General features: G+C 39.2%; 1 protein-coding gene across 3 annotated transcripts; it reads right to left on the bottom strand.

Annotated features, from left to right (window-relative positions):
- Positions 1–149: 149 nt before the first annotated feature.
- LOC124295197 (skin secretory protein xP2-like) lies at positions 150–6771 on the bottom strand. Of its 3 annotated transcripts, XM_046744294.1 has the most exons (5): positions 6528–6771; positions 6392–6443; positions 5732–6198; positions 5355–5488; positions 5090–5114 (listed from the first exon to the last, which is right to left on the bottom strand). In XM_046744294.1, the coding sequence occupies exons 3-4, from the start codon at positions 6148–6150 to the stop codon at positions 5377–5379; spliced, it is 531 nt and encodes a 176-aa protein (XP_046600250.1). In that variant the 5' UTR covers positions 6151–6198; positions 6392–6443; positions 6528–6771; the 3' UTR covers positions 5090–5114; positions 5355–5376. The 3 variants fall into 3 exon arrangements, with proteins under 3 accessions (XP_046600248.1, XP_046600249.1, XP_046600250.1); XM_046744292.1 differs by lacking the exon at positions 5090–5114 and adding an exon at positions 150–167 and having other exon boundaries at positions 5732–6771; XM_046744293.1 differs by lacking the exon at positions 5090–5114 and adding an exon at positions 656–683 and having other exon boundaries at positions 5732–6771.
- Between the last annotated feature and the right edge of the window lie 21095 nt (positions 6772–27866).

Raw genomic sequence — 27866 nt, 5'->3', positions numbered from 1 at the left:
GAAATAATTCATTGTAAACGTGACAAGTTTGTAATATTTCAGATGAAATATAATTACAATTGCCATTAAATATTATAAAAGTGTTTTACTCACCCAGCACAAATCCTTGTCCTTCTCGTCCTCCTCCTCGTCCACCTCCGACCACCTTCAACCACCTCAGGTTATACCTTGAATAGTAATAAATATTTTCAGTATAAGAACACATCGAAAATATTGTGTAAGGATTAATATAATTGAGTAATTGATTAATTAATTAATTAATAATATAATAAATTGTATAGGCTTATTCATAGCTACTGAATTTGTGCTTGCGCGAAAAACGAATTGAAATAATTTATTGTAAGCATGACAAGTTTGAAAAATTTTGAATACAACATAACTACAATTGCCATTAAATATTATAAGAATATTCATTAATTAATTAATAATATAATAAATTGTATAAGCTTATTCATAGCTACTGAATTTGGGCTTGCGCGAAGAACGAATTGAAATAATTTATTGTAAAGATGACAAGTTTGAAAAAGATTAGATGAATTTGAATTGCAATCGCCATCGAATATTATAAAATTGTTAAAATCACCGAGCAGAAATCCTCGTCCCTCTCCTCCGGAATCACCGCGATTACCCGCAACCACCCCTAACCACCCCCAACGACCACCGCCAACCACCTCGAGTTATACCTCGAATGCTAATAAATATTTTCAGCATGAGAACAAATCAAAAATACCGTGTAAGGTTTAATATAATTTTCTTATCGACATATTCTAAAACAAAGATTACGAGAAGATTATAAAGTTGTAGAAATTTTATTAGCGCACCGACAGCAACTGAATTTAGGATTGCGCGAAAAACGAATTGAAATAATTGATTGTTAACATGAACGAGGAACCACGGAGCGCTTATCCTGGGAGTCGAGAAATTTCATTAGAGCTCTGACAGCTACTGAATTTGTGCTTGCGCGAAAAACGAATTGCGATAATTTATTGTAAACATGAACGAGGAACCACGGAGCGCTTATCCTGGAAGTCGAGAAATTTTATTAGCGCACCGACAGCTACTGAATTTGGGATTGCGCGAAAAACGAATTGAAATAATTTATTGTAAACATGAACGAGGAACCACGGAGCGCTTATCCTGGAAGTCGAGAAATTTCATTAGCGCACCGACAGCTACTGAATTTGGGATTGCGCGAAAAACGAATTGAAATAATTTATTGTAAACATGAACGAGGAACCACGGAGAGCTTATCCTGGGAGTCGAGAAATTTCATTAGCGCTCTGACAGCTACTGAATTTGTGCTTGCGCGAAAAACGAATTGCAATAATTTATTGTAAACATGAACGAGGAACCACGGAGCGCTTATCCTGGAAGTCGAGAAATTTTATTAGCGCACCGACAGCTACTGAATTTGGGATTGCGCGAAAAACGAATTGAAATAATTTATTGTAAACATGAACGAGGAACCACGGAGCGCTTATCCTGGGAGTCGAGAAATTTCATTAGCGCTCTGACAGCTACTGAATTTGTGCTTGCGCGAAAAACGAATTGCGATAATTTATTGTAAACATGAACGAGGAACCACGGAGCGCTTATCCTGGAAGTCGAGAAATTTTATTAGCGCACCGACAGCTACTGAATTTGGGATTGCGCGAAAAACGAATTGAAATAATTTATTGTAAACATGAACGAGGAACCACGGAGCGCTTATCCTGGAAGTCGAGAAATTTCATTAGCGCACCGACAGCTACTGAATTTGGGATTGCGCGAAAAACGAATTGAAATAATTTATTGTAAACATGAACGAGGAACCACGGAGAGCTTATCCTGGGAGTCGAGAAATTTCATTAGCGCTCTGACAGCTACTGAATTTGTGCTTGCGCGAAAAACGAATTGCAATAATTTATTGTAAACATGAACGAGGAACCACGGAGCGCTTATCCTGGAAGTCGAGAAATTTTATTAGCGCACCGACAGCTACTGAATTTGGGATTGCGCGAAAAACGAATTGAAATAATTTATTGTAAACATGAACGAGGAACCACGGAGCGCTTATCCTGGAAGTCGAGAAATTTTATTAGCGCACCGACAGCTACTGAATTTGTGCTTGCGCGAAAAACGAATTGCAATAATTTATTGTAAACATGAACGAGGAACCACGGAGCGCTTATCCTGGAAGTCGAGAAATTTCATTAGCGCTCTAACAGCTACTGAATTCAGGCTTGCGCGAAAAACGAATTGCAATAATTTATTGTAAACATGAACGAGGAACCACGGAGCGCTTATCCTGGAAGTCGAGAAATTTCATTAGCGCTCTGACAGCTACTGAATTCAGGCTTGCGCGAAAAACGAATTGAAATAATTTATTGTAAACATGAACGCGGAACCACGGAGCGCTTATCCTGGAAGTCGAGTTTCACCGCGTAGCGGACCCGAAGCGCGAGATCCGGGAGGTTGAGAACCCGGTACTCGAAATACGTAGCGGACCCGAAGCGCAGGATCCGGAAGGTTGAGAACCCGTACTCGAAATTTGCGGAGCGCGACTGTCAACCGTCCGCTCTACTGCGCGGTTGTTACCAGACTGAGCAACTCGGCTAGCCGATTTTAGATTGGTGACGTCACTTTCCGAACATCCGAAAATTCAAACTTTGGTTTCGAACTGTAATACTAGGTATGATGATGTATGATGTATGATGTATGATGTGTGATGTATGATGTACGGTGTATGATGTATGATGTATGATGATATGATATGATGTATAATGATGTTGGTTTTCACATTTCATACGAGAAATACACACTTTATCTCTCCTGCCGATTCCAGACACAAGCGGCCAGGCCCTTCGATGGTCAGCCGTTGACTGAAGATATATCCTTCGGTTAACGGGTCAGCTGATAACGCTGCCGTTCTGCGACAGTTGGATGATGAAAAATTTTGCTCGTATCTTTCAAATGTGTGTTAAAATACACTCGAAGTGTTAAGAAGCTTCGTTCTATCTCTCCCTATCACCTTTTTAGGTCTTTAAATCACTACGCAGCGTTAAATACTGTCTCATATACGAAGTATCCATTTCATCTCGTTCAAAATTAGCGCATCCGTGATGTATTACAGTTACTCCGAATTTTTTTCCATCCGAATACTTTTCGAAAAACAATTCTGCTCCTCCACCCAACGCAGATACTTCACTTGCGACCAGCTAAAACAGCGTTTCGATTCTATGCCTATGAAAATTCAAGATCGAGAGAGCAAATGAAAAGTTGTTGGAATAATTATGAATACTAATGTTATGGAATACATCGAGCGCGCGTCGAATAGAATCCCATTTCGAAATGAATAATTCTTCTCTTTTCATATCATAACTAATCTAGTAATATAGGTAAATAGGATGGTTGGAGGTGTTCGGAAATGGTAGGAGGTGGTCGGCGCTGGCAGAAGGTGATAGGGGGTGATCGAAAGTGGCCATTGATGATCGGAGGTGGCAGGGGGAGGTAGGAGGTGTTCGAAAATGGTAGGACATTTCATAAGTTAAAGTCGACGATGATCCGGTGCATCAATTTTATCGTTACAGATTTTCGTTTCCCATGAGGCATAGAGTATTCAACAACGATAATGCAGTCCTTAAAATTCATCATTCATCTCTGTCTGGAAAGCTAATTCGCAAGGCGTGGTATTCTAGATATGTCAAAACTAAACTAGCGGCACGTGTTTGCATTATTAGAAAAATATCCGTACTCTACATACACTGTTTCTAATCCTTTGCTACATTTGGTTTAATCCCCATGCTTCCACAGCACGAATAGTCGGAAATGTTTTTGATTATCCATAATAAAATAAAAGAAGTAACAAAGCTTAAATTTGTTGTTAAAGCTCTAATGAATACATCAAACTGCGGTCGAATTCATTTATTATTTGCACATGACCTCTGTATATTTGATAAATTATTCCTAAATACATTGAAACATATGTATTTATAATGAAATATCATGCAATGGGCTGTGTAAACTATAAACTACAATTTCTATCAAATAGCTGCTTTTATGTCAACAGGGCTTTGAGACTCAGTTAAGTTGGATCTCGATTTTTGCCATTGTATGTAGGACATTGGGTTACGAGAACAAATGCGAATTACGAAGAACTCCGTATTAGAGATAAGGATATTTTAGTTCAAGTGTACCTATACACAGAAATCCGTATGTGAATATACTAAAACCTCTGTGTTTATTGTCACAATCTAGTTTTAAACATGTGTATATATGCATATACACATGCGTAAGTATACATATACATATATACACATACATACAGTACATAAATAATTGCCAAAAAATAAGAAACACTCACAACTTGTCTCAAATAGAGTAATACGTAAGGTTAATAATATACAAATTACACAAGCGCACCATAAAACATGGCAAGGGTAATCCTAGTGCAGTGATTGTATAAACTGAAGAAATATACATTTACATATACATGATATAAATTAATAGACTAGAAAAAAGTATTTAGAGAGCTTATCTAATTTCGATCTTGTCACAATAGATCATCAACATAATCAATATACGGTTAAGGCTGTATTAGCTACATTCACTATTAGAGATAACATTTTTTATCCATTTTTATAGTTATTTAATTTCTTGAACAACAAGTTTTCAAATTTCACCGCAAAATGCCCAACGAGTTCTCGTAGTGCAAATACGAGTCCGATCACCTTACAGATGGCATTACATTGATTTTTGCCAACCGCCAACCACCTCGGATCATACCTGGAATAGTAATAAATATTTTCAGTTTAAGAACACATCAAAAATACTGTGTTAGGATTGATGTAAATAATTAATTAAATAATAATATAATCAATTTTATTAGCGCATTGATAGCTACTGAATATGTGCTTGCGCGAAAAATGAATTGAAATAACTTAATGTATACATGGCGAGTTTGAAATATTTTAGATAAAATATAATTACAATTGCCAATGAATATTATGTAAATGATAGACTCACCAAGCAAAAATCCTCGTCCTCCTCGTACACCTTGTTCTCCTTGTCTTCCTCGTCCTCCTCCTCGTCCACCTCCGGCCACCTCCAACCACCGCCACCCACTTGGGTTATACCTTGAATAGTAATAAATATTTTCAGTATAAGAACACATCAAAAATATTATGTAAGGATGAGTATAATTAATTGATTAATTAAGGATATAATGAATTTTATTAGCACATACTGAGTTACTGAGTTTGTGCTTGCGCGAAAACTGAATTGAAATAATTTATTGTAAACATGACAAGTTTGAAAAATTTCAAATACAATACAATGACAATTGCGATTAAATATTGTAAAAATCGTGAACTCACCGAGTACAAATCCTCGTCTTCCTCATCCACCTTGTTCTCCTGGTCTTTCTCGTCCTCCTCCTCGTCCACCTCCTACCACCTCCAACCACTGTCTAACACCTCCATTAACCACTGATAACCACTTCGGGTTATACCTGCAATGGTAATAAATATTTTCCGTATAAGAACACATCAAAAATATTGGGTAAGCATCAATATAATTGATTAATTAATTAAATAATAGTAGAATAAATTTTACTAGCGCATTTATCGGTACTGAATTTGTGCTTGCGCGAAAAATGAATTGAAATAATTTATTGTAAACATGATAAGTTTAATAAAATTAGATACAATATAATTACAATTGCCTTTAAATATTATAGAGATATTGCACTTACTCCTCCTCTTCCTCCACCTCTTGGTCCTGAAGTCGAGTTTCACCAGGCAGCGGATCTGGAGCGCAGGAACCATGAAGTGCTCGTCCTGGAAGTCGAGTTTCCCCAGGCAGCGGACCTGGAACGCAGGAATCACGGAGCGCTTGTCCTGGAAGTCGAGTTTCACCAGGTAGCGGACTTGGAGCGCAGAAACTACGGAGCGCTTGTTCCTGAAGTCGAGTTCCACCAGGCAGCGGACCTGGAGCGCAGGAACCACGGAGCGCTTGTCCTGGAAGTACAGTTTCACCAGGTAGCGGACTTGGAGCGCAGAAACTACGGAGCACTTGTCCTGGAATTGGAGAGACACCAGGAAGCAGACCCAGAGCGCAGGATCCAGGAGGTAGAGAACCCAGTACTCGAAATCTGCGGAGCGCGATTCTCATACGTCCGCCCTACTGCGCGGTTGTTTCGAGACTGAGGATTTCGGCCAGCTGATTACAATAGATCGATGACGTCAAGAGAGAAAAAATTTTAGGTGACGTCACTTTCTGAACATCCGAACATCTGAACATTCAAACTCTGGTTTCGAACTTTAATACTATGTGTGATGTATAATGTATGATGTATCATATGACAAGATGTATAATGATTTTAGTTTCCACAATACAGACAAGAAATACGCACGTATCGTTCCTGCTGATTCAAGCGGCTCGGCCCTTCGATGGTCAGCCTTTCACTGAACATATATTTTTCAGTTAATCGGTCAGATAATAACGCTGCCGTTCCGCGATAGTTGGATGATAAGAATTTTTGCACGTACCTTTCAAACGTGTGTTAAATTACACTCGAAGTTTTAAGAAGCTTCTTTCTATCTCTCCCTGTCAAAAAAAAAAAAAACAAATCGCCGACAATCACCTTTTTAGATCTTTAAATCAGGACAACGCGTTAAAAACTGTCTCATACACGGAGCATCGATCTCATCTTGATCAAAATTAGCGCATCCGTGATGTATCACAGTTACTCTGAATCTTTTTCCGTACGAACACTTTTCGAAAAACAATTCTGCTTCTCCACTCAACGTAGATACTTCACTTGCGACTAGCTAAAACAGCGTTCCGATTCTATGACTTCGAAAATTCAAGATCGAGAGAGCAAATGAAAAGTTGTTGGAATAATTACGATTATTAAAGTTATGGAATACATTGAGCGCGAGTCGAATAGAATCCCATTTTAAAATGAACAGTTCTTCTATTTTCATATTAGAGCCGTATCATTGTAGATAACCTAGTTTTTCTCCTGGAAAATTCTTAGTCTTGCAGTATTCATTACGCATTAATCGTAAATGGATCATATATGTATAATAATATCACGCGTGGACTGCATATACGTATATACTTTTTGGTCTCTGTATCATTATTACAACTGATCTTCTATTATTCATGATCTATGTATACATTTTCCTCTCGGGTACCTATACTTTAATAAAATTACTTGGGCAACCGTCTTTATGTTCTTCAGTCAACATAGGAGGTGTTTGGTGGTGCTTGGCAGTGATTGGAGGAGGTTGAGGAAGATGACGACGACGAGGAGGACGAGAACGGGGTTGTCGAGGAGGAGGATGGGGACGAGGTGGACGAGGAGGATGAACGTGGTCGGAAGTGGTCGGTGGTGGTAGGAGGTGGTCGGCGCTGGTAGGAGGTGGCAGGGGGTGGTAAGAGGTTTTCGGAAACAGTAAGGGATGGTAGGAGCTGGTAGGAGGTAGTAGGTGGTGGTAGGAGGTGGTAGGGGGTGGTAGGAGTTGGACGGAGATAGTAGGAGGTGGTAGGAGGTGGCAGGAGGCTTTTGTCCGTGGTCGAGGAGGACGATGACGACGAGGACGGCGAGGGGTCGGAGGACGAGGAGTACAGCGACGAGGTGGTCAAAGGGGGCGAAGGTGGTCGGAGGTGGTCGGAGGTGGTTCACCGTGGTAGGTGGTGCTCGGATGTAGTTGGGGTGGTTGGCGGTGGACGCGGTTACGCGTCTCCTCACAGGCATGATCGAGTCGATTGACATTTCTAAGTCGCAGTCGACAATAAGTCTTACGTACTCACTTTGTACCGACTCAAACTCAAGCTTCCATACCCACACTGCTTTGGCTGCTATGAAATACCACTTTGGATTTTTGTTGAAAATTTGACGATTCTGAAAGTGGTGGAATAAATCATTTGATGCAGGATTTCGATATAATTTCGCAAGAGGAATCGAGTGCCCGCAGATCGAATACGTTGTGACCGAAAAACGAGCAAATTTTTGAGTAGATTTTCCTCTTTTGCTCCAACGCTATCCTAAATGTCTTCATTGCATTTCTCAGGGTTCAATTAGTTTAAGAAGAGTTGTACAAATTGATTACAGACAAAAAATTCCTCGGTTCAAGAAACGCAAAAAAAAAAAAGAAAAATTGAGGCTAGCCCTGCCCCCCCGTTCAACAATGGATCAGAAGTTACGGCCGAAATATATGAAAGTTGCACAGAGTTTCTGAAAAGATGGGGAGGCAAAATCACAAATCTATATCCAACAATTTTCAGCTGATTATTCAATCTGTATGCCCTAATTCTAGTACAAGTGTTTTGGGTGTGCGTGTGTAGTGATTTAACAAGTTACCGAATAGTGTTAGAGCGAAAGTCAAAAAGAGATGCAAGAGAGTATTTCATCCTGGATTGACGTGAATAAATAATTGAATTCACCCATTTGTTTCTGCATTTTGCCAGCTGTTGGACCCACGACGATTTAATTGTCTTGTCTGGAATCTTTAATGTCTGATTAGTTTCATAAGAGTCATATGAATAGATTCGGTTTCTCTGCTAAAAAATCATAAAAAGAGTAAGGATAATCCTTTTGGATTATTGCTGAAAATGTTGACAATTTTGAAAAATGCTGGAATAGATTTTGTGATGCACTACATCGACGTTATCTTGCGAGAGGAATCGATTGTGCGCAGTCCGAATACGCCATCAGCTACTTGATCTCGCTTTTTCATTTTATTCATTTTTTCACACGCCCAATTAACAAACCTAGATTTTTAAATTCTGAAATCTAACCACGTGGGATTCGACGAGTACCCGGTCGGTACCTATTTTTATGAGCAACTTTTCCCATCGACGGATATAGAATTCACAATCAGTGGACGCTGTCGCATCAAGTTGCCGTCGCTTCGATTCGACTCCCGTGAAAATCCAGCTTCACAATCAGTCAATGTGAGAATTTACTTGCCCAGTATTTTATAATCGCTTTGTTCACGAGGTAAGTTACTTTTACCGACAGTCGGGATTCATTACTATCCGTTGCTACATAGCGAAGAATAGTAGACCTTATCATGCACTGCTTACTTATTCGCAGTGGTTGTGCAAATTTCTAGTTCAGAAGCAGTCAAATATAGTGATAGTGAAAATTTTTCATTGGAATCAAGGAAGTCTCTAAGCATGGTAAGTCAATTAACGTGGATGCAAGCACATCCAATAAAGCCTGTAGTCACAGCTTACATTTCTGCGTGAGTTGGAAATTGGAGTTTTCCGGTAATATTTACAGAAGGTAACTTGTTATTTTCAATAAATATTTATGTTTGTGAAATGCGTTGACCAAATTCATTTAATTAAATACTCGCATCAGTTACACGCAATAAATTTCATTGAATAAGAGGTCAAAGGTGATGATATATTTCAAAGGACTTGTGTGACGACTAAATTGTTATGCTTGCAATGCAGTTAATTTTTGTTTAAACAGTTTAGAGGTGAGTATAGTTAGATATAGCGGAGTAAGATTATTTCAATATATTTAACTTATATATATATATATATATATACACTTCGCAGTGCTGTACAGTAATAATACGTGCTTTTGTCGCGGACATTGAAGATTCGGTCCGACGAAACGTGAAATGAAAGAATCGAGAGCAAACATACATATAGCTGCCGTTCGTGTGGAATAAAAGATTTCCTTCTCAATCAGGAAATGTTCGATTAAAATTAATATTGTTTAATTAAGAGAATCTCCTTTTGATTAACAACGAATTCGACTTCGCGCGAGCTCGAAGAGAGGGAGAGAGGAGAATGAAAACGGGAAAAAATAAGCGTGGCAATGGAAAGGAAGTAGAAAAATGTGGCTCCGTGTGAAATAGAAAATGGAACAAACGAACGGCGGCCCAATTAAAATCCCGTTTCCGCGGACAGAAGCACTTCCATGCATCTATCAGTAGCTTTGGCTTGGTGATTGCAATTCAAACCGATATCTACGTATTCTCCGAGTCTCCAACTTCGCGTTTGCAGGATCGTCCTCTTCGTCCTGCTATTTTTTTGGCTTCATCCACCTTCTCGCGTGCTTGTTAACCGTTCGGTGCCGGTACGTAGCAAGGTTACTTCAAGGGGTTGGTAATTTATCTGGCAATTAGGTACCGAGACTGCATGGGTATATACGGCGCAAGTTGTGGCGCGGCTAAATTCAGTTTGTCATAATTCTTCAAAGTTCTTAATACTCGATGATTTTCTAAGCTTACACCACACGTCTGGTTTCACTGTATTTACTGGAATAATTATTTGTACGATACAGCTTCGCAGCCTCAATTATATTATTGTGCAAACTTGCTGTACACAATTAATAATGAAGGTACAGATTTTAAAAATATAGGCCTTCATTTCTACGGTGTACCTAACTCACGATCAATTTTTGATGATCCATAAATTGAACTGTTTTCAAGAAAATTGAACCCTTGCTTTTAAGTTTAAAGTTACAGATATTTTCTAACACTCGACAAAACTCGTTTTTGTCAGAAAATAATTGTACAGGAACGAGAGTGAATATTAAATATATTTCTTTAGTATTTTGTCAAGAATACAGCCGTTTAACCAAGATAAAGATTTGCCAAATATGCTTTACATCACTCTCAGCTATGTACAGATATTTCTAAAAAAGAAACAATCGGTGCTCGAGTAACACACAGTTTCATGTACATTAATACACGTACGTATAATAGATATGCAGATGCATATAAGCCTGATGTGGCAAGCGATATAAATTATGGATATAGTTTTGCATTTCATTAGTTTAGAGAGGAGGATTCGCAGAGCAGCGACTTATCACCCTATTATTCGGTCTGGCATATGTATGTATAAACGGCGGGCCATCCCAAATAACAACGAACCTACAACGAGCAAGCTACACAAACCTGAGCTTTCGGAAGACAGATGTAATCCCTCACGATGAGCCCCTAGCCAACGTTTACGCTCCGTCTAGAAATCGCTTCGCGATTTATGCCCTGTAGTGGACTTGTGATTTGTTTCATTCCCCACTTTTTTCATCCCTTTCTCTTTTCCCTTTCGCCTTTTTTGTCGGTCGTATTTTTTCTTTCGTTTGTTTTTGCTCTTCGTCCTGATATCTCGATACTCACGCGATACACGTCGAGCTTACAATTATTCAGTCGACCATTTAATTACAGGCTATTATTTTACATCCGTATAACGTTATCATCAGCATATTAGAGTATTGCGGAGAGAAGAAGTCAAATGCATTCGTTGCTGTAACCAATTCTTCAAATGTCCGTGACTCGATATTAGTCTGTTTTTAATACAACCATGGAACGCATATTGCGAAAGTTGGAATATATATTGTAAACGCTTCGGGGCTCGGGACGTTAGACATAACAGATTCGGTGGACGGGCCGGGGATAAAGTGAGAATAACGTGAAAGAATTTCTATATTTTTTTGCTGCACACGTTTGTTCGCAAAGTCTGCAAGCTTTTGCCTGGCCTCCAAGGACATAGTTGAAGTTTGTTTTGGCGTAGCTTGCGAGGCAAGTGCAGGTCAAAACCATCGGTAAACGGACTCAAACTGGTCCAATAAAACGACAGAAGGGCACATGTTCACAGGGGATTTTCGGACCGTATAGAACGCGGTCGATAGTGTCTGCGAAATTCCCGGCCACGTTTCGTGTCTGGAATCGTGTCGGGAGGATTTCTGTTAAAAGATACAGAAATAACCCTGGTTTAAGTTCTCATAACAGGCTTGCGCAGCAAGCACTGTAAGTAATTCATTCGACACCGTGTTTCCGGATGCCTAGCAACGTTTTAATTGGAATTAGCAGACCGTTGTGGTCGATCAGAGCCAGGCGACTCTCAAAGATTGGCCGGTACTAAAATACATTTACACAATTAACCCGATGAATTACGCTCAATTATAAACAGACTGGTGAAAATGTCGAGGTAGGCTTGGTTCGCATTTCTGAGAATGTTTATACACGGAAACAAGCTTCATCTGAAATTCCGTTCTACGTACCCGATCAAACGGAACGTGAATATTGTTGCACTTTTCAAGACCTGCTGTTTTGGGTGTATCGTATGGCCTCGTTAAACGAGTACCGGAAGTACTATTGAAGCTCGTGGTGCATCAGCATCATCTTTCTCAGTTAATTCTTTCGAAGAGGAAATTTTTCAAGTCTTTCAAGCCAGCGACGCGTGGCGCTGTGTTTTAATAAGCTCCTTGACGATTAGTCACTCCGGGCTACTTACAGACTCTCTCTCTGGTAGCGTTGCGGTGAGATGGAAATTTTTCGTACCCGACATACCTAACCACGCTTCGTCAACTGTCATCCCTGCAAGAATTTAACGCTTTATCGCCGGTTTTTAACTATCAAGAAGCTCCAGAATAAAGCATCCGAGAGTCTCATCATACTTCATATCATACCGAAGAAGTAATGTGTTATTCGAGGCGCAATTTCCATCGTTTATTATAATACTCAGACCGTACTGCATAACATATTATGTACTTTAAATGTCCAGTCGCACGTATCGTAATTCAAATGATGTATTATATACTCTTAAATTCGTACCCCGTGCATTAAATTCTTTTAAATATAAGTGTAACATTAATTCCGGAGGAATAATCACGAATTTGGAACAACAGAAAATGCTTGAAATTTTTACCATCGGGCCAACCTAACGATCGGATTCGTCTACAGCGATATCCGCAAAGCATACTATATTCAGGACACGATTTAACCCGGTGAAAATCAGCCGCGTCGACGGTCGCCGAACACTAAACTAGTTTGATTGATCTTTCGTTGCCGTAACAATTTTATGGTCTTCGATCCGTTATCGAGTCGTTCACCATGGTTAGCAATGCCCAGCGACGATCGTTACATGTCGTATGATACCTGTATGTGCGTGTATGTCACGTGATACTGTCTGCCATGCGTAAAGGGTTGATGGCTTCCTCCTTTCCCACTTCTTCTCGTCCTCTTCCTCTTTCTCTTCCTCATCCTCTTCCCCGGTTTCCCTTCTCCCATTTTTTTTTTATCGTACGCTTGGTCCTTCTCTTTTTTACACGCGCGGACGGCAGCCTCCAGAAAATCTCGTTACCCTTGGACCCCTACCCTTCTTCTATCCCCGCGACGTCCGGCGACGCGACGCGGCGTATCTTTTGCCGGCGGGACGTGCGCGTGGCGGGAATCTCTAACAAGTGTATACATATATGTATCCGGGAAGATTGCCACCTAGAGTAGTCATTTTCTCATGAGGGTCTTCTGAAAGTTTTAACGCAATCTCGATTCTCCGCGTTTCAACTGCTTGCCCGAAAATCCAGATTACATACATTTATATATTATTATTATTATGTATATATGAATGTATCCTGCGCTGGAAAAATCTCCCCTGACTGCACCAAGGACGTCTAGTTGGATAACTTGATTTCAACAAGACGGGACCTCACGTAGAATTGCAGTATAATCATGAATTACACTAGTTTTTTTTCCTCTCCTCATCTTTACACTTTATACCGAGCGAAAAATCAGTTACGTGATGAGGATGAATGCAGCTAGGCTTCCCAGAACTCATTTTATGAGAAATTGCACGATGAGATGCAGGCTGATTTCAGCAAAACTGACAAGAAGACAAGCACGAGAAAAAATTTGGTTATTACGTGCCACCTAAAGCTCCAAGTTATTACAACGTTGTCTAATTGGTACCCTACTTTTAAATCTCGCAGGCAGTTAGGCAATTTTCGTAGAATGAAGTAGAAGTGAAGGGAGATGGTTGGGAATCATCGCTTATGTATGTTCATACGTTATGTACTTCACGTTGTACATACGCCGCATTGCACGCGCGGTATTCGAAAGGAGAATTTTTTTCCCCCGACGTATCTTTGATGATGACGGGTGACCCCCGTGACCGTCGGTTTTTCAAAGCTCGTCGTTGGCAGCTGGACCGTGTCGCGCACATATAATACACAAAAAAAAAAAATGTGCTAGGGTAACAAATTTTCTTCTACACAGCCTCGTAATTTAGCGCTTTGACGTATAAAAAACAGGTCATCTGTATTCTATACATATTATACCATGACGTCCGGAGGACGAAGCGTGGGGCGGTTTGGGGGTGCATACGAACGCCATTGTTCTTCAACCCTTTACTTCATGAATTCGTAATATCTCGTGGAAAGAAATGTAAAAAGTGAAGAGGGTCAAAAAAACATGAAACAAGCGTACCGCGAGTTTCATCACTGCGTGATTGCAAATTGCAGTACCCGTTTCGTTCTCCTTTAATCCCGAATAACGCCTATTAGGTTTACCGGTGTAAGCTAATGGCCTGCAGAGGTCTGGCTGGTGAACTTTAAAGCGTGATCGCGCACCTCTAACGAGGCGGGAATCCGCGAGAGCCGCTAATTTAAACCAACATTTCCCGTTCTCTGCAGCTAACGGGCCCATTTTCAACAATTTGCTTCTGCTCGGCCATACGGAATCACTTTTGCATCCTACGGTAGAGTATATTTTCAAAGAATTGTGATTTTTTTCTCGTACAGATTTGCCGAATCTAGGTTTTTTGTTATTCGTTTCAGAGATAAAATAAACTTTCACGACTTTTCGTAAATTCGTATTACGGTTCAGATCCGAGAGATGTATGCTGGTTTCCGGTGCAGGAAAATTTTACACGGTTAGAGTAAATTTGAAGGGAAATATCGAGAGAATTTGGTCGAAGGCAGGAACAAAGCAAAGAAACAAATAAAAATTCCCGACAGACATAATTTGTGTAATAATAATTCATTTGAATACCATGAAAATGAATTGTAAAAAATCTATTACAGCCATGCGTTGGATTGTTACACAAGTTTTTTTAAACCGGAACATCCGGTTCCGTTTAATTCTATTACGAAATACTGACATGAGATAGATTTGTTACAAGAACAATTTATTTTTCAATAATGAGTAAGCTTTTTTTTTCATCAAATAAAAAAACTAAGAGACATTCTTTGAGAAAACACATTAATTTGTGTTTTCCTACGTTTGTACTTCCAGACCGTTTGACGTATACTTAAAGATGATCCTTGAGGACGGGCGCTTCTTTGCACTAGACCCTCCGTTAGGAAAATTGCACTGTAACGTTCCTGCTGTACTTTTGTACGATACGTATGTACGTGCCAAGGTACGTACCTTTCCCCCTTCTGCATACCAACATAAACCTTAACGACGTCTATAACTCTGTGCGCTTTAGCGAACATCGTGGCAATATTTCATGGGGTAAAGAAAATTGGCCCGGAGCCTTCGTTTGTTTAACAAACGGCTTGAGTATAGCACGCGCCTTAAACGTACCAATGTACAATTCACCCTACAAAAGACGTCTTCGTGCTTCTTGCCGGAGGGTTAATCGGTCAGGCCCCCTTTAATCTGTTGTTTTTCAATTTACGTCTGATTGGACAAGCCGGGTGTCCTCTCGAATTCGTCGGAGAAAAATCCTCTCCAATTCCGCGTGTATTATACATAAGCAACATATACATCCATGCGTGACAATCAGCACGACCCTTAATTCGACGCGACGATGGTGAATTGGAATTGTGAATCGTATCAGCCTTTAAATTAGTCCGATTTTCGTTTCCAAAACGTATTTCCTGCTTTTTGTTTTTAAATTCAAACAAATCGAGCTTAACGACCGTCGCTGCTTCAAACGGATATACATACAGTATAGCTGTGTACCTGAAACGTTAAAAATGTAATTACTTCGTTTTCACGGTTTCCTCAGAAATTACTCGAGTGATTTACGTGGTGCACCGAGCAGCTGACGACGCTGAAGAGCAGTAAACCACCGAGAAGCAGTAGAAACCGGAGCACCGCGGTATGCCGGGGCGTAACAATTACTCGAAATTAATTAAAAAACCGAGCTGCGCGTCAATCTTATCGCGACGTTCTAATGTGCGTTCAAACAGTACGTAACAAGCTGAAAATACGAATCTAATATTTTTTCGAAACGAATTTACAATTTTCCAAGTGTAGCAATTTTCACTCTGTAACAATAACGCGAATCGCAGGGGGGTATCATTAACGGATTGAACGTTTTCGTCACTGCAACTATGTTCGGAATATATTTTGTGTAATCGATTGTACGAGAGATTAAAGGATCTGGTTTATGTTGCAGGGCTTAGCGGTTTAATCTGATGATGAAATGTTCGCCAGTTTCGATTTGATAATGCACTGTTCATGTAATCCTCTACTATAGTCGCCTTCCTGCAGGTATGCGTTTACCCACGATGGTGTAAACTGCGAATATTTCATCGGTCCAAATAGCTGCATTGCAGGGAATTTGCACGCGGACCTTGCAATTCTGTTACAGCGTTGTTTGATGCGAAATCGCCTCAATTCGCATCAAACATCCCATGCTTGTGTAGAATGATCAACGACGCGATGGGACAGAAGTCTTTTGCAGAATACGCATGCGTGCGTGCTCCATTTTTCTCGTCCCTTAATACTTTTCTTTCACTTATATGCGATCTGTTAAATTTGCATAGAAAAAAGGATGCGAGACTTTCTCGTGAAAAACGACGGAATTTTGCAGTCACGGGTCGTTCAAGGAGTCGATTCGTAAAATCATTGAAATTTACGAGCCCGTCTGACACTTTTTGTCGGCGGTAAGGCAGTTTTGAAAATGATGAAAGCTCCCAGAACGCGAGGCTATAAGAGAAACACGTTCTTATTCACATCTGCAAAAAACTATGGCAACACTCGTTCAATACCGTAGCAGAAATTACGTGAAAAGATCAATAAATTTTGCACATTGATAAAGAACAAGTATCCTAATTTTTGCGTTATCATACCGCGTAGCAATGAAATTGTTAATAATAATAAGTATATCCTATACATACATTTTAATTTTACGACAGTTCCAGAATGGTATAAGTTTCAATAAACCTCATCGTACATGGTCATTAGTAAATGTAAGAAATGTTATTTTTGGTTTTATATTGTATGGTAGATGGTTTAAAATATACGTTCTGGGCCCTCACTCGGGCCGAAACGTGAAGTTTAATTGTCTACCCACTGACCTACATTTCCAATAAATTCACATGCATCGAGGTCAAGAATAAACACTTCTTCTATAGTACCTTTTTTTTCTCGATTACGTATCTAGTCTGTTGAATAATTCTTGAATTTAATACGCTCTTGTGGCACGAGAAATTTCTATTAGAGACTAGATAACCATTTGTTGGTTTTCACTTGCTAATTCAAAGTAAAGTATTTACTCGTTTCATTTAATGCAGTCGTTCATTCGGTACAAGCCTCTTGTATAAATTGTCTGGTTCTCTGGGTGAGCAAACTTTTTTTATACTTTTAAATGAAAGTTTATTTCTATTGATTTTGTGTTCACTTTATATGGCGCACTGGAAAAATATTTTTCAGATTGTGATTCTTTACTTAGTTTCATTCAGATGAAAAAATGTTTACTCGAGTTAAAAAAGTTCGCCATTTATGACTTCCCCTCAGTAACCAATTGTTTTTTCATATTGAAAAAATTTAATTAATATTTATGAAATACATTTATTTTATCGAGCGACACAAAAAAAAACCGAGACAGTCATTTTTGAATAATGTTGATGTATTTTCTAAAATCAGCGAAAATTTGCTCACATTGAAAAAACTATTTGCCGCCTAGTGAGGGATATTGAAAGGAAATTATTTCATGGAATCAGAGTCGCAATTTCAGATATATTTTTTTCATTGTACAAATATGTTAGAAAGTCGAGTAATTCTAAAAATTCTTAATACACACGTTAAAAAGCTCGAATAAAAGATAGCATTTCTTCAACGGTATTTTGGAAATTCGGTTTGTTTTACGAATTATTCCCGAGATCACAACGGGGCTTCATAAAGCGATAAGTATAATATTTACTGGAACGGAATTTCGAATCTTGTATAAGCGTAATATTGTACATTACAATAATATCTCCCTTGAATTAAACAAAGGGAATACGTTGCGTTATTGGAAAACAAGTTCAACGTCCATGCTGCGAGCTGAACGTAAAGTGTTTAGCAATTTACTTTGAGCTCTCATCAAGGTTTATTTTGTGGTTTGACATTAACTTTTAAATTCCATCTGTATCGCAGCACCTAGATTTATCCAAGAACTTGAATAACCGTTGATCACTTCTAATTATGTCTTATTGGTTTTACGAAAGCTGCTTAAAACTGATGATCCCTTGCGTTAAAAGAAATTTATTATGTATAAGTTAGCGTTGAGTATCATAGAAGAGATCAACTTATGCGAGATAACTTTCATAAAATCTGGACGCAAGGTCCAAAAACTTAAACATTTTTCTTCAACATTTTGTAATTCACGTACATAAAATATTCACGACTTTTTATAAGTGTTTTGACGAAAGGGTTACGTCCTCGTGTCAGGTAATATACCGGGTTATATCGTGGCAATGTTACTATTTTAGGGTAAATCCTACCGATCGGCAATTATCTCATGATTAATCATTGGATGGAGTGTAGAGTAGCCGACCAATCATGAACAACGAGACAATACGATGATCGGTAAAATGTATTCTCAGTTGCCGGAATGCAGGCGAATATCGGTAACACGTCATCCAAATTGCATAAATACATTCCTGTATACATATAATTACTTAAAACTAAGACGTGTGACGTGACTAAAATGGAAGTCTAAATCTAGGTAAACGGTTTTGCTTGAATCGGTTCACGTCTCGCGGAGGACGCGGCTCAAATGCCTAACGAGTATTAATCAAACCGAGCACCGAATGTGGGGGGCAGAGAACCCGCCATACAGGGGGTGTAAGGTGAGTCCAATATTTATAGCTTGTTCCGTGCCCTCGTGTGTAGGTGGCTGAGAAATGAGATGAGATTTAAGACTTGAGGGGAGTTTAAAAAGAGACGCAAAGTCGTTGAGAGCCTCCCTCCAGCGAAACTCTGGTTCTCACCGACATCCTCGGCGAAAATAAGAAGAGGGAAGAAGGAAAAAGAAAAAAAAAAAACGGTACAACAAACTTTCGCACGCATTGCCCAGACATTTGTCATACTTTTGCGTGTTATTTCCACTGACGTTAATAGCGTCACGTTTCTCTTCCTCTCGGAACCTCTTAAGTACTGCCACAGGATTTTCTCCTATCTTCCTTCTCCTCTTTCGTTTTCTCCCATTCTTTATTTCTACGATTTTCACTAGCTCAACGGAAGAATATTTCATTCTTGGTCTTATTATATATTCGTGGATACACAGCTATACGAAGAGAGGAGTCGAGTTTTACAAATGATACGAATATTATTGGTAAAAAATTTGAAAAAATCATCTAAAATGGAAATAGGTAATCATATTATAGGTATTTGCTCGAGGAAAGTAAAAATTCTGCAGCCCTTGGAGTTACTTTAATACTTTTTTCATTCTCGTGAGCTGAGCTTGAAACCACAGCCGAATATGTTTACCTCAGTTTTTTCATCCAAAAATTACTCTAAAAAATCTAAACATGTTGCGGAATTTTCTTGCAGGCAAAGTCTGTCGTCCAAAAATTTTTAAAAAATTACCGGCCATTGTTCTTTAGCGACGATCATAAGAGAGCAGTGTTATCGATACGTTTTCATAATACAGCCACTAAAGCTTAGCTTATTTCGGAAATGGCTGGAAAAGCAGAGAGAGATGCAAAATCAGGGGGTTTGGAGATTGAAAAAAAATTAAGACCAGTCCTGGTTTTATTGTTCGCATCGATTGAGTTTGCACGGGTTTGTACAGGGCACACATATATTTTTGGTCGGATTAATCATTGGCGTCTACCGTCACGACGTTGCTCTTTGCTTTAAATGTTACCGGGGGTGTTTGTAATCCCTTGGCCTGAGGTAATCCTACACCGGAGGAATATTCGCCTTGATTACAGGGCGGTCTGCCAGAGGGGCGGTTACGTCACTAGGGATTCCTCAAAGTGGTCAGCTGTCACGTTTTTCGATACGACGTACAATTTCTCAAAATTGGAAAGATTACGGTTTTATATATTTTTTGTTTTTATATATAGTTTTCAGAAATTTTAAGTTAACAGAAATGGTATTTTTTGGATGCCGGTAGCTCAGAACCTCGAAGATTTATGAAAAAAAGTTTGGGGGTGAAAGTGACAAACCTTTCTGGATAAAGCGTTTGCATCTATAATATATACATATTTCTCTGAATCGTAATTGCAAAATTTTTATTCGTTGCGCTTATCAGAAATTTCGAGTGAAACGGGCATTGTTAAAATAACAGGTTAAATATTGTTGAAACTACAAGAAAGTGTGATAAAAGTAAATATTTAGTGTGACTATAGTTGGCAACACTTCATTTTCTGGTCATTGCAAGGTTAAGTCAGTTTATCTAAGTTGACTACATTTTTTAAGTAGACTAAGGCTTAAAGAATGATTTATTGTCTTACCAACATCAAATCACCAAAGTAGATGTAACACGAAAATCTATTACGAATGAGCATATCGAAAAAGAATAATAGTACGCACTTGATTTTCTGGTTACGAGTCGAAAACTCATTTTGCACTCAGAACTATATTTTCCGGCTGTGGAAAAAATGAAAATAGTTAAGCACTGAATAATAACCACAACTAAAAATTTCTCTCGATGATAGCGAAACGTCAACTTTTCATTTTTGGAGTTATTATAATAATCACCCTTATCCTCTTTGTCTCTGAAAAAAAGAGCGGGACGTTGAAATAGGGAACGTTCAAATATTACGTAACGTTATTTCAGTCTTTTTTACTTCCCTCCCTCCCTATGTAACAGACCGTAACAATCGAGTCAAAATTCCCCCGGCGCCAATTACGCGACATTAAATAATCTGTAATAAGAAGATTAATTTATTTTTTTTCTAAATTTAGGTGGGGGAGAAAGAGAATAGAACAGAATAGAACAGATATGAAAAGAAAAAAACATATAACTCATAATTTCACAGTTTGTGGCATCCAATAAGGTTACGCAACAGATGACTGAAGGATAAGCATCGTGGATGAAATATATAAATTTTATATGCCGATAGGTTCATGGTTTATATGCATTATAGCCAACTTCGTACGAATGTTACTAGTATAGTAGGCAGAGTGACCGATTCGTAGTGAATCGCGGTGGCGCCGTAAGCCGGCGATTTTTAATACGGAAAAGGTTATGATCGTCTGTCACTCATCGACGGGTCGATTCTAGAGAATTTGTTCTTATTGGCGAAGGTTTGTTTCAGGGTGCGAGCACGGATGCCAGCATTCGAAATTATAGTCAAGTTGATCGCGCGCACTACGAGCAAAATCTTTTCAGAGAACCTCTCGATACATCTCGGACCAGATATTCTCCTGGTGAAATTGCGCTCGACAGCTTCGTTAAATACGGCAAGACTTGAAATACGTTCGCGTGCAGTCGCATAGGCCGAATCTCCTTGTTTCCCCAATTTCGTAAACGGCTTTTTCATTATAAATGGCTTTTCCATTTGTAACGTTACATTTGCCGAGAAATGCTAACACCGCTAATTAACGCTGCCCATGCGTTCGTGAGTCTTTGGGCCTTTCCAATCTGTTCCCCCCCCCCCCCCCCCCCCCCCTCATCCCCCTTCATCGACGCTTTTTGGCCGGCCTTTCGACCCTCCTACAGTCTGGGTCGTCGGTTTGGCGAACACCGAGGTCCAGGACCCGCGAAAGAGGGTGGCGATGAAATTGTAACTTTGGCAAAGAGTAGTTAACCGTAACTTAAATTGCTGCGGTACATATACCGGGATGTTAAATTTTGGAAATAAGAGAGCAAGGAACAAAAAGCGAGAAAAAACAATACTAGATTTCCGGAAGTTTGCAATCGCACTTCCAGCCCCCGAGGCTTGCAGCGATCTCTCTTCTCTGTTTTCCGACACTGGATGCAGAATATTAATATTTAGAACAGGACTTGGACGCTGATATACAATTTAGACTTTTTCAGATTATAGTATTATTTTTTTTTTCGCCGGAACCAGGTATAACGTTGGTTAATACCGAGATACGTATCATTACGAAACACATGATTTTTTGCATACGTCGTAGAAGATGTAGAAGGAATTATACTCATTTCACTTTCTTTCCAAAATTTGCTAGCATAATCGTGTTGCGTGGTGTGACACTTGGCCTTTTGATTTCTCCAATGCAAGAAAAATTGATAGTTATTTTTTTAAACAGTTTAACTATCCACACGAATACATGTACATAAGGCTAAAATCAATATTGTTTTAAAAAATTCACGTGAAAAAACTGGATGAAGTGGGTACGCATATTTTACATGTTATTTAAAATTGTGAAAAGCCACATGCCATGAGGCACCCTCTTAAACTTGAGCTAAATATCTTATCCTTAAAGATGATTTTTTTGACCGCAGCAAGGAAAAACATTGTCCTAATTCGAAACATTTTACTTTACTTGCATACGCCACGTGCGGCACGCCGACGTTGTTGTTTATGCCGAGATAGTGGGCGAGGGAAACGAGGTGTCCGCAGCTTGCAGAGCTTTTAGCTTAACAGGTGCTGGCCTGAGGAGTGGATAAACCGTTTTAGCTAGCAGCCGCACCGCAACAATGGTGAATGGCGTTCTGGCTCAGGCGGAGAAGAGGGTTTGGTTCCGGTAATGGCTAGGACGAAAACAGGCCTTCTAGCGACGCGGGCGTGATTTTGATTCGGTCTTTCATATCGTAATTGCAGGTGCTGGACGGTAAGATAATCGCGTGTAATAATTTGCTCCAACACCTCGAAGATCCCGCTGGTCATCGGACACATTATAGAACAAGAGAGGAGAAAAGCTGGTGTAATATACCGGCGGTAGAAAATAAGGGTAGCTGAACGGCAAAATTTGATTTAACGGTTGAAAGCGCAGCTTTTAATCGCATTAAAAATAAATCAATTACGCTTCCTTCAACAGCTATGCTTATATATATATATGCGTGTATATATATATAAAATATAGTTACGTACTGCAGGCTTACGTAGTTCCGACTTGTAGTTGATTTTCAACTCCTACTTTCCTCTTTCGTTCTACTTTATAACGGGTTATTTTATCACTCGGAGTTTTCAGAACTGGTAACTTTTTTAGTTCTTTATTTTCTCGTCTTTTTAGATGCGCCTGTAGATGTTTCGACGGTATTACAGGTTAGGCAATGTAACGATCTAAGAAAACTGTACCTACCACCAACTGCGTATGCGCCCCATTATTCTTCAATAAAAACGCGTATCAATTCGATAAGATACAATCGGTTCTTTTGTTAAAAAAAAACTTCGGCGTTGAGACACACTAGTGATAAATATACTGGAGGCGTTTACGGAATTAATATCAACGGTACAAAACGGTTCCTGTGTTTTTTTTTAATACTACCGTAGATCGTAGATTTTTTTATCTAAAATACATTGTTTTATCGTTCAAGTGTTGGCCGAGCCTTTTGCATTAGTATAGTGATTACAATTCAATTCGGAACTCGAATTTCCTTGCAAAGTTTTATGAGAAAATGGTAAGTTTTAGATAGATTGCGTTGAGAACTGCGTGACTTTTTTCAGAAGGTAAAAACTTGCCGCTTTACTACTCAAGTGTGAAGTTTCGGTAAACTTTGACTACCGAAATTGATCCAGAGTTTAGTTCGCATCTCATTATCATAAATAGAAAAATTTAGTCGGCTGAATCAATTTCTCCAATATTGAGAAATAAGATTCCAAGTAGGTGTGGTAGAACCGCAGCTGAGCTGCGTTTATTCAACGGAGCAGCAAGAGATGTCGTTAAAATTTTTTCTTAAAAATTTGTAAGTCTCAAAGGGAAAAAAAAATGAAGCGGAATTACGAAAAGTAGACGGTGACACGTGTTACGAGGTATAATACATCGTTATAAATCCTCGAGATGAAACAACCTATCTACTCTCTTTCGCCTCTTTTTCTTCTTGTGACAATACTTGCTACTCGCGGGTGTTCATTATTATACAAGGCAAGCTCGAAAAAGAGAGAAAAAAAAGAAATAAGGGGAAAAGAGAGTAGAATAAATAAACAGCGTTCTGAAGCCTTTGCGAAGGATAATTATACACGAGAGATTTGTGGCGACGAAGAAGAAAGAGAGAGAAAAGTAATAAAAAAAATAAAGAACGAATGGAAGAAAATACGAATGTCAAGCAACGGTTTCTTTTCGGAAATAACATTTCTCGTCTTTGTAAAATTTATTTCATTATTATCTGCCGAATTGTTCGCAAGCTTGAACGCCTCATTTTTGTGGCTGGTAGCACGCCAGCTACTCGTTAATGCTTTTCATATACCTTTACCATAACGCTCTGCATATAAGCTTTTGTTTGGTATGTATACACGAAGCCGAAAAAAGGGCACAGGGCCTACTTCCATATCCGAGCAACGCGAATTGGGTTTTTCGGTTAATCAGGGCGGGCTGTGCGAGGGGGTTGAATAAATTTACGCCCCGCAGTGGCTTCCAACTTTGCGCCGAGTGTTCACGCAGTGTCAATTTTATTGCCACTCCGTTTTAATTGTGTATTCTCACTGAAGCTCGTTCAGAAGCGTTACGTTCCGTGGAAAAAGGTTGTCGAGTACGTATTAACATATGTTGCTATATTATAGCTACGCACAGGGTCGGCGGAACGTGTATTTCCGAGGTGTGGAGCTGAGTTTAGGCGTGTGGGGATTAATTTTGACTAACATAAAATAACACCGTTAAACTTTTCAGTCTTTTCTGTACAAAGTACACTTTCATTTCACTTTGACATACCGAAAGTCACTTTTCTACAATTGTTAAGGTTGATACATTCGTTTATCAGAAGGTCAAGATCTAATTCTTCTGTTCTATCTTGGTGAATAAGGATTATAGGTACCAAGTTAAGTGATCTCGTGGCATCGTTGATATTGAATTAATTGAAAGTAAATTAAAGTTTTTGACACTGCACGTATCTGGGGTGTGGAATTCCACATGTACTAAATTTTGCAGTTTGTGGTGCTCCACACCTATCATAATGGTTGCGCCGCCCAGAATATCGGGGGAAAAAAAAAATGCTGATTTGGATCTTGGAGTTTTTTTTGTTATTTGCTTTGGGATACCGCAGAGTCAAAAACTTATGTGAATTTGACGCGGGCAAGTGATTTTAAAGCACTGGTAAAAACGAAGGTACGCATTCAGAAATCCGTAAAACATAAATAATCGTAGTTGGGTTAAGGTAAAATCCGAGCTCGAGAGAAAAAAATTAACTCTCATTAAGCTAATCTCGGTTTCAGACCATGAAAGTCTGGCGATGAAAATGTTTTTCTCGCGGGAGCTATGAGTATTAACTGGCATCTGTTGGCCGGCAGTTGTACCAGCAAAAGTTCATGTTTTACGCCTCTCCGAACCAGTCAATAGATTTTTGAGAATTCGAAATCGTTACGATTACGATTGTAGATGCACTTATTGCATAAGCCCATAAATGGAGTCAAATCTGTTCAACCTGTTTCATTTGTCGAATCCAGTTGCGAAAACAGCTTAGGGTCGCGTTGAGAATACCCAATGGGTCTTTATAGGAGTTCCGTGGCAATTTTCGATATTCCGCCGCCGCGAGAATTTTTATCCCCGATATGTTAAGACCCGACGAGAGTTTTACTGTTATAGCCGGGCTCTACTTGCAGGTATCATGCACTTCAGTTGGTAATGAGTATAAGCGAATTTGTTGGTAATTGGGGAAGTTTATATGGTATAAAAGAGCCGAGGCCGTGGGAAAGAATTTATGTAAGTGAAAAGGAACGCGCAGGGGATGGGGTACAGACTTGAAGAAGAGCTGAGAACTATGTCCAAGACTCTTCTTTCGGCTTGAATAAATTAACGCTTTTGAATTTAGTAATTTGCTAATTAACGCACGGCTAATTTTACCAATTAATTGACTGCGGAGAAATATCCGCCTCTCCGCCGATTGCTGCTCCCCTCGAATTGCCAAGGGAGGGAAGTAAACTCTACACGTCTAATCGAGGGTGAAAGCGAAGATGAATTGCTTTGAGCACGAAATTTTCAGCCGATGTGAAATTGCCGAAATTTGGAAAATAAAGCAAGACAGAAAGATTAGGAGTGTTCGAGTAACGATTGTTACAGAATAAAAAAAAAATAAATAAAATGAAAAAAAAAAAAATCCCAACTCATTTGATATTGTAATGATAATGAAATCCAAACACCGATTAATCCTCCAATAAGTTAAAGTCTGAGTTTAAGCACCCACTCAACTTTGTAAATCATGCAACGATCAGTCCTGTTGTACTTTTACCATGGAATAACTGAATAAAACATTTGCCAATTTGCAACGGCGTTATAAGAAGCGACGCAAAAATGAGCAACGATCTAGTGCGAGAATCACGAGCCTGCAGCCGATATCTTTGGGGTGCCGGTCGTGTTTGCAATTTGTCCAACAAGGGTGAGTTGACTTGAGAAACTTTGCGCGTGTGTTATATTGTACGCGTGAAATGGAGAGGCTACAATCTACATACCCCGCCTCACCCCCTTTCAACTCCTTTCCGAGTCTGTCAGACATGTTCAGTAAATTCAAGCCTCAACCTCGCAGAGTCCAAGACTTCATACTCTCGGTTTAAGCTCCTTGGCGTGTACATAGGCATATGTACGAAAGCCATCCAGACGTGTTTAAGAAGATGTTATAGTTTGTATTTACCGACTCGGTAAAATCTCACTTATTTTGAGTATATTATCAAAGTTTGCGTAGCACTGATGTGAAAATGCCGCAGTCAGCGTAATTCTGCATGCAACGCCGGATGTGGATACGAAAATAACGGCAGGAAATGTATTTCTACGATATAAATGGTAATTTCAGTTACAGAAACGCAGTTTTTGGCATTATTGCATTTGGCATTGCATTTGGAACTGCGCCGGCTGCACTATTTTCACATCTGTTATGCGTAGGCTTTGATGATAATCAAAATAAATGACACAGAACGAGATTGGTAACGAATGGCTGTAGTATCCTCTTAAGAATGAATGAGACCCACAGTCTGAATCAAAAGTTAGAAAGAGTGATAGAATTAGAACGCTCAAAATGACCAAACTCCAAATTTTCATGATTTTAGGCTCATTTTGCTTGTTGATCAGATCCCCAGATGAATTTGTGAAAAAAAAATATTTGAGAAATGTATTCATTTATACCGTATTTATACGGGTTCTATTTGTTCCTGAGTGGTCTGCAGTCGACTCTGCACTGATCTAAAAGTATATGAGAACTTATTCGCTCATTCTAGGTTGAGTCTTGTTGGGTAACGCAGATGCATGTACCGATGATATCAGGTAGCTGAAGAAATTTTGTAGGAAAACTTAACAGGAAAAGTGGCACCGATATCACTAATATCTAATTAGAATGTATTGTACACGACGAATTGCTAAGTCTTCTTGGCCAACGTTCGCGTATAACTTTGCCACTTGGCAACTCTACAATCTCGTTGATAATATGTGTTATCAGAAGAGGATGAAATCCATGCAGAGATTTATTGATTTCCATATGATAAAATCGTGGATTGGTGAATTACAGAACATTGCCATTTACGTGGTAACTCCGATTACTTGTTACAAATGAAAATACTGAATAGTATTTATTCGGAAAGTTTGATAATTTTGAAAACAAAATTGAATACTTCTCATTTACCTGTGTATTTGTTTATTCAAGCCAACGTAGATTATACCGAGAGGTTTTCTTGTACGACCCTGTTCGTAGCGCACGCGATTCAACTTGCTTAATTTTGATTGGCTGACATCCGTGCTCGCAGCCTGAAGTAAACTTCCACGAACAAGAGTAAATTTCCTAGAATCGACCGGTTACAAGTGACAGTTAGCGACAGGTTATATTCGCTCGCGAGTAATTGACGCGAGACGGGTATGATTAGGTAATGT

Source organism: Neodiprion lecontei, chromosome 6, assembly GCF_021901455.1.
Source record: "Neodiprion lecontei isolate iyNeoLeco1 chromosome 6, iyNeoLeco1.1, whole genome shotgun sequence".
Lineage (NCBI taxonomy): Eukaryota > Metazoa > Arthropoda > Insecta > Hymenoptera > Diprionidae > Neodiprion > Neodiprion lecontei.
This window is presented reverse-complemented; position numbering and strand designations above follow the sequence as displayed.

Bases quoted from the DNA above. Each gene is read 5' to 3' on its own strand.
- LOC124295197 (XM_046744292.1), bottom strand. From the start codon at position 6,150: ATGAGAATCGCGCTCCGCAGATTTCGAGTACTGGGTTCTCTACCTCCT. The intron at 5,489-5,731 runs GTAAGTGCAATA...TTACCATTGCAG, and splicing joins GAGGTGGAGGAAGAGGAGGA to GTATAACCCGAAGTGGTTAT.